The sequence below is a fragment of the Hypanus sabinus genome, chromosome 5 (assembly GCF_030144855.1).
Source record: "Hypanus sabinus isolate sHypSab1 chromosome 5, sHypSab1.hap1, whole genome shotgun sequence".
Classification (NCBI taxonomy): Eukaryota; Metazoa; Chordata; class Chondrichthyes; order Myliobatiformes; family Dasyatidae; genus Hypanus; species Hypanus sabinus.
Window position 1 is genome coordinate 165,319,677 of NC_082710.1, and position 13,970 is coordinate 165,333,646.

The 13,970-nt window shown below is 43.0% G+C and overlaps 2 protein-coding genes across 2 annotated transcripts in view; one reads left to right on the forward strand and one right to left on the reverse strand.

Annotated features, from left to right (window-relative positions):
• Positions 1 to 7,918, reverse strand: part of LOC132393858 (SLAM family member 6-like) — a 28,033-nt gene extending 20,115 nt beyond the window's left edge. Inside the window, exons 1-3 of the mRNA XM_059969253.1 lie at positions 7,304 to 7,918; positions 6,027 to 6,314; positions 3,070 to 3,186 (exon numbers count right to left, since the gene is read on the reverse strand). Coding sequence (XP_059825236.1) covers positions 3,070 to 3,186; positions 6,027 to 6,314; positions 7,304 to 7,667 — 769 coding nt within the window. The 5' untranslated portion in view covers positions 7,668 to 7,918. The remainder of the gene's footprint in view (positions 1 to 3,069; positions 3,187 to 6,026; positions 6,315 to 7,303) is intronic.
• LOC132394542 (SLAM family member 5-like) overlaps positions 1 to 13,970 on the forward strand; it is a 143,247-nt gene that overhangs the window by 52,252 nt on the left and 77,025 nt on the right. The gene's annotated exons all lie outside the window — the stretch shown is intronic.

A 13,970-nucleotide genomic window follows, 5' to 3' on the forward strand; every position in this document is an offset into this window, starting at 1 on the left:
TTGTAAATCCCCTCTGCATCCTTTCTATGGTTTCCACATCCTTCCTGTAGTGAGGCGACCAGAATTAAGCACAGTACTCCAAATGGGATCTGACCAGGGTCCTGTATAGCTGCAATATTACCTGTCAGCTCTTAAACTCAATCCCACGATTGATGAAGACCAATGCACTGTGTGCCTTCTTAACCACAGAGTCAGTCTGTGCAGCAGCTTTGAGTGTCTTATGGACTCGGACCCCAAGATCCCTCTGATCCACGCTGCCAACAGTCTTACCATTAAAGCTAAGTTCTGCTATATTGTATTTTTCTGCCTCTAATACTAACTGACTGAGCTTTTGGCTCTCTAGCTTCAGTTTTTGTTAACTGTACAGTGCCAATTCTAGATCATTAACATTTGAGGAGCTGTATTCTAAAGTCTTGCAGACCGAGCCGGAGAGGATTTGTTTGGCTGGTGTGGGTGCAATGTGCTGAGTGAGATGAACTGTAACATCATGGCATAATGAAATTGCAATTCATTTGTGAAAAGCAAAAAGCCTTTATCAAATGGAATCTACCCACACCATCAGACAGAAGACGGAAGTTCAGGCAGAGAAAGAAGGAAACTGATCAGGGTATGAACAATTTGTTCTTGTTGAAAGTTATCACTGGTTATTTCATACTGAAACTGACAAAAGTGGAGAGAATATGAGAGCATAAATCCAACAAACATTTGCAGCTTCTACTAACCTGGTCCCTGACAATGCTTGTTCTCCTGATCACAACGTAAGCACTGATTTATTTCTCCTTTCAGTGTCAGAAGCTTTAAATAAAAAAAACAACTGCTGTTAAAACCATGTCTGGATACCCCAACACACACAAAATGCTGGTAGAACACAGCAGGCTAGGCAGCATCTATAGGGAGAAGTGCTGTATACCCCTTCTGTTTTGCTTTCAGAAAATATTTTCTCTAAATATCTTTCCCCTTAAACGTTACCTGTGCTCAATCTTTCCACCAGCCATAACTTCTCCATTCTAAAACGTGACTGACTACACAACCACAAGGGCATCTCAGAGAAATCTGACCTTATCCTTAATGGATACACTGTGGGCACTCCCTTTCACTGACCTACCCAGCTGCCATCCAGCTGCATTAGGACCTTCCACTAGGAATGAAGTATCCAGTTATTTCTCATTGGTATCAAAGCTGTACAGTAGACTTTGAACCAGAGAAAATCATAAACTCTTATCCTCAGAGGAAAAAATAAACAACCATGCTCGAATTCTGTTCTTCATTGTCAAATGAATTAGGAGTACTCTTCACAGCCAGTACAATTTAAGAAAACACCTGTGCCCAATCTATGTGAATTGACATTTACATCATGATGTTGGTCACCCCTGAATCTTCCGCCCAAAGGATTTGTTTATCATCCCTAATTGCCTCCAGTTTCCACAATACAAACAGTGTTCTGTGCTAATGGATATAAAAACTGCCTAATCAGACTTTATGAAGTTAATGGTGAGTCCTATGGGCAATGTTCCCAACGCTTGGCTGTCCCTGCTTTCCCTCATCCTTTGCTTCAGCCACTGAATTGCAGATAGTATAGGGCCAGGAGCAGGAAACCAAGGAGGACACTTCCATTATCTTTGCTTTACTCACAGACTGGAATTTCACTTCTGCAACATGAACCATTCCTTCCATTCAGGATGTCTAGATGTTCCTCAGACTGTCCAATTCATAGCCATTTTAATCACCTTGAATCTCCATTGAAAAATTCCCACATTGATTTATTTACTTCTCTACAGCACCTTCTAAACTAATGATTATGTGCTGTGCTCTCTTTGTTTCCTCTGCCCCCACCCTCAGTGTACAACATCCAAGAAACATTTGCTGTTACTAATGAAACCCTTGCAGCGCCGTCAAGAAGTTACATTATCTGTGATTTAGTTTAAATAGAATGCAGATATACAAACATCACTAAAACTTTTAAGAGCAGATTGCATTACATGGCCCTTCAGAGCAACAGAGATTGCTTTTCTGCAATGCACCATTGTTAGGAATGAGATATCTTGGATCCGTTCAATAGTGATCTTGCTTTTGTGAACTGAGCTAGCTCCCAATTGTGGTTCACACCTTGGCCCTGCATATTCTTAGATCCCATAAGGGGTACACTGATGGTTGCTGAACAGCAGGGAAATCCACACCCCCGGCAACGGAGAATATGCAAAGCAAGACTGTTCCTTTATGTGTTGCATTACAAAGAGGAAACTGGGGTCTGTTGTTTTGGGGGTGGAGATACATTTGAGATTTGTAGCTGGGGGAGAGGTTATCTAGTCAGGTAGGTAGCTCCAATCAGGTGATGGCAGAGTGCGTGTCCAATGTTGTGGGTTGGAACCATGGGGTAAAAAACAGTGTGTGGAGCAAGGCCTGACCGACAGGCACTGCAAAAGCTTTCCTCTGCAGTGACAGACCGAGAAATGGTGATGGCCATCCTGAAGAGAAGGAAACTCCCATGGATAGCGTGCGTTGAGAGCCACTGCACTTTCTTGGGATGCTCTTTGGCAAGCTGCAAAAGGGTTCAGAACTTGATGCACCATCAATAACTCTCGGAGACGGGAGGTGAACAATAGGCTTTTATTAGCAGCTAAAGGGACCACAACATCATGGAGACTGAGGGAGGAGCAGTGTCTCCAATCGCCTTTATACAGGGGTCTGTGGGAGGAGCCACAGGAGCAGTCAGCAGAGGGGCGTGTCCAGACAGGTATACTTAGTTTACCACAGAACTGAAGTGACACGCTTTGCAAAGCACCACATTTTGTAGTCACCAAATTTCATTAAACACGCGGCACACATGGTGGAACTTGTGGATAGTTATCCCCTCAGTTCAGGGATTTATTTGCTTTCCTACTCAGGAGGTGGTATAGCCTCACTCCACTAATAATTGCACGGTGATAATCACTAGTTTAGTGAGACCATACGTGATGGGAACTAAAGCGAGAGATCCCATTAACAAAGACTAACTTGAGGACAATTATTCTGATGGGCATTACCAGGGGTATACATTCTGACTTAATAAGAATACTCAAGAGTACTTGCCTTTATTGAACTTGAGTTCTCTCTTCCAATACAAAGTGAAAACCATAATTGTGATGGAAGCTATCAGAACAATGGTAATAATTAAACGAATGTGGAGTGGCTTCAGTAGCTTCTCACCTGAAAAGGGATGGACATTCATCTGTGATTTTCTCAGCACATGAGTTAAACTTGCCTTAAAATAGGAAATACAACAGACTGGTGAAGCTGAGATCAAGAGGAGAACTGATACAGAGTGTGACATTTACACTTAGTGAAGGAACAAAAAGATTTTACATGTCATTTATTTCCTGTAACATGCCTGTGATGACATATGCGTGAAGCTGCAGTACAAAGAATCCCTACACCACAGAAGGAAGCTAGCCGCAAATCCCGGCATTCTCACTCCCTTGAACTTTCCACACAGCCCAAGAAAATTATTTTCTCTATTGGAAACCCAGATTGACTGCTTCCATCAATCCTACACATCATTGATTGCACAGCACAACCACTCCATACAATAGCATGTTCCCTCCCATTGCCAGTGCCTTTTGCCCAGTATCTGTGGCTTGTAGCCATGGAAAAATCTGCTAATGGAAAAATATCAAGGAAACATCAAGATATTTAAAATGATAAGTATGGACAGACATTCGGAAATGGCTAATATAAAGGGCATAATTATACAGTGATTGGATAATAGTATAGAGGGTTCAACAGTTCATGGGTTCAGTGGTTCCAAAGAAAGTCTGCAGTATACAACCTGAAAATCTTACTCTCTGCAGACAACCTCGAAACAGAAGAAAATCCCAAAGAATGAAGGACAGAAAAACTGGAGACGGGAGAGGTTCTGGAGGATTGGAGGGTTGAGAATGTTGTTCCTTTAATCAAGAAAGGGAGTAGAGAATGAGCAGAAAATTATAGATCAGTGAGTCTTACCTCAGTGGTTGATAAGTTGTTTGAGAAGATCCTGAGAGGCAGGATTTATGAACCTTAGGAATGGCTTTGTCAAGGACAGGTCCTGTCTTACAAGCCTAATTGAATTTTTTGAGGATGTGACTAAACATATTGATGAAGGAAGAGCAGTAGATGTAGTGTATATGGATTTGAGCAAGGCATTTGATAACATACCCCATGCAGGGCTTCTTGAGAAAGTAAGGAGGCATGGGATCCAAGGGGACGTTGCTTTGTGGATCCAGAAATGGCTTGCTCACAGAAGGAATAGAATGGTTCTAGATGGGTCATATTCTGCATGGGGGTCGGTCACCAGTGGAGTGCCTCAGGGATCTGTTCTGGGACCCTTACTCTTCATGATTTTTAAAAATGACCTGGATGAGGAAGTGGAGGGATGGGTTAGTAAGTTTGCTGATGATACTAAGGTTAGCAATGTTGTGGATAATGTGAAGAGCTGTCAGAGGTTACAGCCGGACATTGATAGGATGCAAAACTGGGCTGAGAAGTGGCAGATGGAGTTCAACCCAGAGAAGTGTGAAGTGGTTCATTTTGGTAGATCAAGTATGTTGGCAGAATATAGTATCAATGGTAAGACTCTTGGCTGTGTGGAGGATCAGCAGTATCTTGAGGTCCAAGTCCATAGGAGGCTCAAAGCAGCTGCACAGGTTGACTCTGTGGTTAAGAAGGCATACAGTGTATTGGCCTTCATCAATTGTGGAATTGAATTTAGGAGCCAGGAGGTAATGTTGCAACTATATAGGACCCTGGTCAGACCCCACTTGGAGTACTGTGCTCAGTTTTGGTCGCCTCACTACAAGAGGGATGTGGAAGCCATAGAAAGGGTGCAGAGGGGATTTACAAGGATGTTGTCTGGAACTCGGCCTTTTCTCCTTGGAGCGACAGAGGAAGGGAGAAGACCTGATAGAGGTGTATAAGATGACGAGAGGCATTGATCATCTGGATAGTCAGAGGCTTTTTCCCAGGGCTGAAATGGTTGCCACAAGAGGGCACAGGTTTAAGGAGCTGGGGAGTAGGTAGAGAGGAGATGTCAGGGGTAAGTTTTTTTCACTCAGAGAGTGGTGAGTGCGTGGAATGGGCTGCTGGCAAACACGGTGGAGGTGGATACGATAGGGTCTTTTCAGAGACTTTTGGATAGGTACATGGAGTTTAGAAAAATAGAGGGCTACAGGTAAGCCCAGTAACTTCTAGGGTAGGGACATGTTCAGCACAACCTTGTGGGCCGAAGGGCTGTATTGTGCTGTAGGTTTTCTATTCTATGTTTTCTAACCCCAAATACCCTTGTCCCCTCCCACACAACCAACAGCAAGCCTCTCCCCATTTTTTCTAGCAGACAGTATCAGCACTCCCACAAGCCATCATGCAAGAAACAGCAAAGTCCCAAAGAAAGACCATGGTCTACAATCCATAAAAGAATACCGTACAACATCCCTCAAGCTCTCTCTCTCTCACCTAGGCAGAGGCAGATATCACATATTTCACTGTAATAGAGAGACAAACAGTTGCTGTTTTGATGTTACAGTCAGTAGCACAGTGTTTTTTTTGTTTCCTCAGCCTTTCATTCACCATCGAGACAGAGATAGAGTGATCACCCAAGTGCAGACGCCTCTGACAGTCGAACCCATTGTTTAGATGTTTCGGTCCCCCATGATGCTTCAGTTTTTGACATTGGCGAGAAATCAGGTCAACAAGGCCGCGCAAGGTCACAACCTGAAGGCACTATCTTCCAAGCCTCTCCTGGAGATATTGAAATGCAGCTGATCGGCAAGCTCCAAGAACAGGAACAGGCTGCCGTCAAGCTCTGACTGACCCATAGATCAGGCCAGAATGAACAGGGCAGCAAAGTAAAGTCTGGGGTTTTATATGCAGGCTGCATATTCCTAAAAAATCACTGATCTATCTCAGACCTGACCTGATCCATTGTATGGATATTGAAATTAGAACAGAAAGGAAATAAATAACTGTCACTATTTGAGAAAGGAGTACGGGTGTTGAAGAAGTAATGCACCAACCTTCAGTGACGGGACAGAGCTTTCTAAGATCCACACTCGTAGTTGCCTCACTGACAGGGTTCCTCACTGTGCAGTTGTACACTCTGTTATCACTCGGCCTTAAGGACAATTCCAGTCTTCTCCCTCCATCAGTCAGTACATGTGACTCATCAGCCGTGACCTCATCACCTCCTGTCCACCAAGTGTAAACTGGCTCCAAGCCACGCTCCAGTAAACAGTGCAAACTGATGTTACATACCTCATCTGTGAGGAACTTGCTGATATTTATTACTGGTGTTGATACAGGTTCTGTTTATAAGAAAAAGACAAATAAAGATAATTGTTTGTCCATAATAGATATTAGTTATGAGCCTGGCACAAGAATTTTCATAGAGGGCTAGGAGAAGCCTGCTCTGCAATACTTCAATCTCATTTTTACCTCATCCTAAATTTCTTTCATATACAAAATATCTATCTACTTTAGTATTGATTGACCTTCATAATTAAGTCTCCCCAGTCTTCTAGAGTAGTTCTACCTCATAGTCTGACTCTAGCCTTCTCAGGTTGGGCAGATGTCCCCCAAGCATCCACTCTATTAAGATCTATGAGATTTGTTTCTTAAGTTTTGGTGAGATTACCTTCCATTCTTCTGAACTTTTAAGAATACAGGTGTACACTACTCAGTCTCTTGTATGGAAACCCATCCATCCCAGAAACTGTACTTCTGACATTTAGTTAGAACTCCCATGTATGTCACATTTTAAGTAAGGAGACCAAAATGGAACTTGTATGAACAGCTTTGTGAGAACTAGGAACATTTCTTGTCCATGTTGTCTCTGTTCCACCTGGATGTTCAGTTAGCAAGCTCAATAGACCTGCACCTTTCTCTCCTGTTCTTCACTTTCAGATCTGTTCTCCACTGTACAATTCTCCTTCCAAATAGAAAATGCTGCTGATGTCCCCACTCACCACTGAGCAATGCGGTTTCTGGGACAAAAGGATGAGTACGCAGGTGGCAGCAAGAATTTATTTTAAGAGATCATATTGTGAGATGACTTAGTGTTCCCTCCCAGAAAGGAACCGTCCAATTATTTTGCCAGCCGTATGTACAGTAGACAGACGGTGCTTCAGACCGGGTCCTTCACAAAAGCAAGTGTGCATCTGAGCAGAGTTTCAGTATTCCCTCTGACTCGTGTGTCCCACAGGCTTCAGCTCAGACCACAAACATCTCCCCTTTCATCTCTCATTACTCTAAAAATGTCAGACCAGAATATATATTATAATTAAAATAATATTACCATAAATTCGTAGTTCCATCACCTCTTTATGGAGCTTTGTATTGGTCCTTGCACTTATTTCATACAGACCTTCATCACTGTCTGTTAGGTTTTGTATTTCCAGGCTATAATCCTTCAGGTTTAATGTCATCCTCTTTCTGTTACAAGTTGTTGGGCTGATTTCATAATTCACACATAATTGAACCACCTCTTGATCAGATGGATTTGTGTAGTCCCAAGTAATGAATGAAATGCTTTCTCCTGGCAGATTTCCTGGTAAAGTGACTGACTGTCCCAGTATCCCATTCACCACACGACGAGTAGCCAGATTCCCATCGGACTCTGCCAGAAGGACAGAAACAGAAGGACAAATCATTAGAGTCATTCGTCCCAGTGTGTTGGTGTCCACATTTCCACAGCATGGCAACTCAAGCTTGGTCCCAACTCTGAGGGGCAAGGGGAAGCAGGCACATGAGAACACCGCCAGATGATGGGACAATGCTCCTTTAACTCTGTGGCACACATGGTACCTAATGACCCTGGAGGAAAACAATTAAAACACAAAGGTGGATTTCTGATAGAACAGCTCTGCTCCACGCAAGGCTGTGAATACACAGTGCATTTTTCTTGGTGACATGTGAGACTGCAGTTACTGGTACATAGTGCAACAATAATCTGCTGGAGGAGATCAGCATTTCAAACAGCTTCTATGGGGGGGCGGGTCGATTAATGTTTTGGGTTGAAATGATACATCATTACTTACCCTCACAGAAGCTGCTGAGTTCCTCCAGCAGTTTATGTTTTTCTTGCCACAGTTTAATTGCATTGGCACAACATTTAAAGCCTAGAACTCCCTCCCCAACACCATTGTGCGGGCATCTTTCCCAGAAGGACTAAAACTGTCCTGAAGGCAGCTTACCAGCACTTCTCTCAAAGGCAGTTTGGAATGAGGAGAATGACCTTGACAGCAAAGTACAGGGTGGAGAAGAGAAATGGTGGGAGAAAGATCAGGTCCCGTAAACTACAATAGGCACACTCAGTCGTTACTTTATTCAGTACATCTGTCTACCTGCTCATTAATACAGATATCTAATCAGCCAATCATGTGGTAGCAACTCAAATCACAAATGCATGCAGACATGGTCAACGGGTTCAGTTGTTCAGATCAGAATGGGAAAGAGATGTGATCTCAATGTCTTTGACCGTGGAATGATGGTTGATGCCAAGTGGGGTGGTTTAAGTATCTCAGAAACTGCTGATCTGGTTTTTTCATGCACAACAATCTCGAGGGTTTACAGAGAATTGCATGAGAAAGAAAAAAATCATCCAGTGAGCAAGAGTTCAAGTTCAAAGTAAAATTATTATCAAAGAACATATATGTCATCACATGAGATTCATTTTCTTGTGGGCAGTCATCGTAAATACAAGAAACACAAAGATAATCATTCAACAGGATGGATAACAATGTGCAAAAAACTGCAAATGCAAAAAGAAAAAAAAGGAAATAATAATAATAAATAAATAAAGCAATAAATATTGAGAACACAAGATTAAGATTCCTTGAAAGTGAGTCCATAGGTTGTGAGAACGGTTCAATGATGGGGTGAGTGAAGTTATCCCCTCTGGTTCAAGAGCCTAATGCTGAGGGCTAATAACTGTTCCTGAACCTGCTGGTGTGAGTCCTGAGGCTCCTGAACTTTCTTCCTAATGGCAACATCAAGAAGAGAGCACAGCCTGGATGGTGGGACTTCTTGATGATGGATTCTGCTTTCCTGCTATACTGCTCTGTATAGATTTGCTCAATGGTGGGGAGGGTTTTACCTATCATGGACTGGGCTGTATCCAGTACATTTTGTTGGCATTTCTATTCAAGGACTTTGGAGTCTCCATACCAGGCTATGATGCAACCAGCCAATATACTCTCCAACGCAATAGAAATTCATCAATGTTTTAGTTGATATGCCCAATCTTCACAAACTTCTATGAAAGTAGAGGTGCTGCTGCATTTTCTTCCAAATGGCACTAAGGACCTAGGGCAGATCCTTTGAAAGGATAACATGGGGGAATTTAAAGTTGTTGACCCTGTCCACATCTGACCCCACTAGGGTGAGGACTAGCTCATGGATCTCTGTTTTCCTCCTCCTGTAGTCAACAGTAAACTCCTGATTTTTTTTATTCCAATATGGATTCGGCACCACTCTTGATTCGGCCCATGATAATGGTGTCATCCGTCAACTTAAATGTGGCATTAGAGCTGTGCTTAGCCTCACAATCGTAAGTATAAATCGAGTAGAACAGGGGCCTAAGTATACAGCCTTATGGTGCACCTGTACTTATAGTTACTGTGGAGGAGATGTTGTTTCCAATAGGAACTGACTGAGGGTACAAGTAAGGAAATTGAGGATCCAGCTGCACACAGGGATATTGAGGCCTAGGTCATGGTGCTTAGTGATTGGTTTCAAAGGGGTGATAGTGTTGATTGCTGGGCAGTAGTCAATGAAGAGCACCCTGTCGTTTGCATCTTCACTGAACAGATGTTCCAAGGTTGAGTGAAGAGACAAAGAAATGGTATCTGTTGTTGACTTGTTATGACAGTAGGAAAATTGGAGTGGATTCAAGTCACTCCTCAGGCAGGAGTTGATATGTTTCATCATCTACCTCACAAAGCACTTCATCACGGTGGATGTAAGTGCTCAGGACAATAGTCATTGAGGCAGATTACCACATTCTTTGGAGGCACTGGGATAATTGAAGTAGGTAGGCAACTCATATCAGCCTCAGAGACTGAAACCACAGGGTTGTTGGGGGCTGAGGGAGAAGGTCAAAGTGAGTATAAAATGCATTGAGAAAATGAAACGTGGTTATCACCTATAGTGCTTGTTTTCACTTCGCTGGAGGTGATAGCATTCATGCTCTGCAACAGCTGTCGAGCAACCTTCAGTGACTCATGTTTGGTCCCGAGTTGCCACTTTGCATGTGAGATGGCTTTCTGAAGATCATACCTGGACCTCTTGTATTTTACTTGTTGCCAGACCTGATAATCCGTGACAATCATGGTGTATTTGTTCAGACCCTCTAATGAGCTCTTGGACACAGCCCAGTTAACCAACTCAAAGCAGTCCTGAAGCCGCTACTTGGTCTCCTGTGACCACCTATTTGTTGTCCTTATATGTGGCATCTTACTCTTTTGTCTCTGCTTGTATGCCGGTAGGAGTACAGCCAAGTGATGAGATTTCCTGAAATGCTGTCTAGGGGTGGATCGCTAGGCATTCCTAATCATGGTAAGATAGTGGTCAAGTTTGTTGGGACCCATTGTGCTGCAGGAAATATGTTGATTATAATTGGGCAGAAATTTCTTCAAGCAAGCCTGCCTGATTGAAGGTCCCAACAATTATTTGAAAGGTGGCAGAGTAGGATGCTTCTTTTTCACTAATCGCTGCACCCAATAACTCAAGAATTTGCTTAGCATCAGCTTTTGGCTGTAAGTACTGTGGTCAGGATGACAGAGGAGAACTCTATTGGTCCAGGTTAGAGGATCCGAGCATCTGAAAGAGTTTATCATGGAACACAGACTACCCCGCCACCCCCTCACCTTTAGCCTTCTCTGAATCAGCCTATGTATTGAATCCATGATGTCCAGAGTGAGCCAAGTCTCCAGGACACAAAAATCCCATGGACCTGCTGGGTCAAGCCACCTATTGCCATCCTGCAAGGCTCATGAGGAGAAATTTTCACGATGATTCATTTCATCAATGGGTAAGCATGACCATTGCAGGGGAGAAGCTCCAGGATCAGTTCCTGAAACCCATCAGGGAGTGGGACAATGAGACTGGTCATTCAAACCTCATCCCAGTCACTGTGCAATCAGTTCTGCCTCTGAAAGCACATGAAGCATTTCTCTCCAAAGCCTGACGTGCAGACGTTTCTGTATTTGGAAAATACCATAAAATATTTGCAGCACTGTTTAGTTTTGATATAAAACAATAACTGTTTTTCTTTCCACTAATGCTGTCCAACTCTCTGAGTCTTTCAAGCATTTGCTGGGATCTTTTCCAACTACAGTTTTAAATTTCCATGTGTAATGGCATCTGTTGACTTTAACCACGTCAGAATGACAACACAGGAATGACAACATTCTTACTGATGTCTCTCACACACAAACCATGAGTGACTGAACAAATTGGTGAATACTTGGGTACTGTACTGACAACAGCACTTCATTCAAAGAGAAGACCAGAGACAGAATTTGAGTGAATAACCGACAGAAATATGACTGCATGCAAGCAGCTACCACAAGCAGGAAGATAACTGAACTGGAGCTTAAACTACGCAGAAGGCATTCAGCAATAAAGCTGATATTCATTATGTACCATGGTAGTGGAGCTCTGTGCCAAAGTAGTGTAGCTATTAGTGAGCAGCTATTACAGCTCAGAGAGTCCTGGAGTTTGGAGTTCAATTCCAGAAAGGTATCTCTGTACATCCTCTCTGTAGGTTTTCTCCAGACCTTCTGATTTTCTCCCATAGCGCCAAGACGTACCGCGTAGATTGTCGTGTCATTAAGTTAGGGTTAATTGGTTTCATTGGGGGTAGCGGGAGGGGCATGTCCCAAAGGCCGGAAGAGCCGACTCTGCCCTGCTCTGTGTTTTAGCCATATATAACCATATAACAATTACAGCATGGAAACAGGCCATCTTGGCCCTTCTAGTCCGTGCCGACGCTTACTCTCACCTAGTCCCACTGACCCGCACTCAGCCCATAACCCTCCATTCCTTTCCTGTCCATATACCTATCCAATTTTACTTTAAATGACAATACCAAAACTGCCTCTACCACTTCTACTGGAAGCTCGTTCCTCACAGCTACCACCCTCTGAGTAAAGAAGTTCCCCCTCGTGTTACCCCTAAACTTTTGCCCCTTAACTCTCAACTCATGTCCTCTTGTTTGAATCTCCCCTACTCTCAATGGAAAAAGCCTATCCACGTCAACTCTATCTAATCCCCCTCATAATTTTAAATATCTGTATCAAGTCCCCCCTCAACCTTCTACGCTCCAAAGAATAAAGACCTAACTTGTTTAGCCTTTCCCTGTAACTTGGGTGCTGAAACCCAGGTAACATTCTAGTAAATCTTCTCTGTACTCTCTCTACTTTGTTGACATCTTTCGTATAATTCGGTGACCAGAACTGCACACTTTAGCGTTGCAAATTAAATAACTCGCAAAATCAGATGAAAGCATCAGGGTGGTTGATGTGAATGTCAAAAAAGTTGCAGATGTAGGAAAGTTTAAATAAAACAAAAAGAAATCCAAAATGCTGGAAAGATCTGCAGGACTGTGTAGTTTTTTTTAAAATTTAGGTTCAGATTCTGGAACTGGAAAGCGAGGAACCAATTAGTCTAGGTACAGGAATGGGGTGGAGAGGAGTGGTTGAAAGAGATTTCTGTGATAGGGTGAAATTTACTGACTAAGCATGGAAGTTACACTGTAACAGATGTATTAACATTTGATTTGTAGTATATGCTAAAATGTGTAATGCAAAATGGAAGCTTGTTAAACGAAGAGGTGTTAGTCTGGAATGAGGGAATGTTATGAGAAAGTACAAAGCTACCACCTTGACTTGTGTGTCCCACAGGCTTCAGCTCAGACCACAACCATCTCCCCTTTCATCTTTCACTACTCTAAAAATGTCAGACCAGAATATATATTATAATTAAAATGATATTACCATAAATTCGCAGTTCCATCACCTCTTTATGGATATCTGTATCGGTCCATGCATTTATTTCATACAGACCTTTGTCACTGTCTGTTAGGTTCTGTATTTCCAGGTTATAGTCCTTCGGGTTTAACGTGATCCTCTCTCTGTTACAAATTGCTGAGCTGTCTTTATATTTCACACATAATGGAAACTTTTTTTGACTGGATGAATTTGTGTACTCCCAAATAATGAATGAAATGCTTTCTCCTGGCACATTTCCTGGCAAAGTGACTGACTGTCCCAGAGTCCCATTCACCACATGACGAGTAGCCGGATTCCCATCGGACTCTGCCAGAACTGAAACAGTCATTAGTCCCAGTGTGTTGGTGTCCACATTTCCACAGCATGGCAACTCTAGCTCAGTCCCAAATCTGAGGGGCAAGGGGAAGCAGGCACATGAGAACACCACCACATGATGCCCTTTTACCTCAGTGGTACACATGGTCCCTAATGACCCTGGAGGAAAAGAATTAAAACACAAAGGTGGATTTCTGATAGAACAGCTAAGCTCCACGCAAGGCTGTGAATTCACAGTGCATTTTTCTTGGTGACATGTGAGACTGCAGTTACTGATACACAGAGCAACAATAATCTGCTGGAGGAGATCAGCATTTCAAACAGCTTCTATGGCTGGAGGGGGGGGGGGCTGCTATTAATGTTTTGGGTAGAAACCATACAACATTACTTACCCTCACAGATGTTGCTTGACCCACTGAGTTCCTCCAGCAATTTGTGTGTTTTTACCACAGTTTCATTCCCTTGGCTCAGCATTCATCATTGCTGGCTCTAAATCCTGGAACTCCCTCCCCAACACCATCGAGGGAGCACCTTCCCCAGAGGGACTGCAAATGTTCCAGAACGAGAAAAATAGAAATAACCCAACATTTAAAAAAATATCCAACACTGAGGAAAGAGAGGGGAAAATTGGTCTGA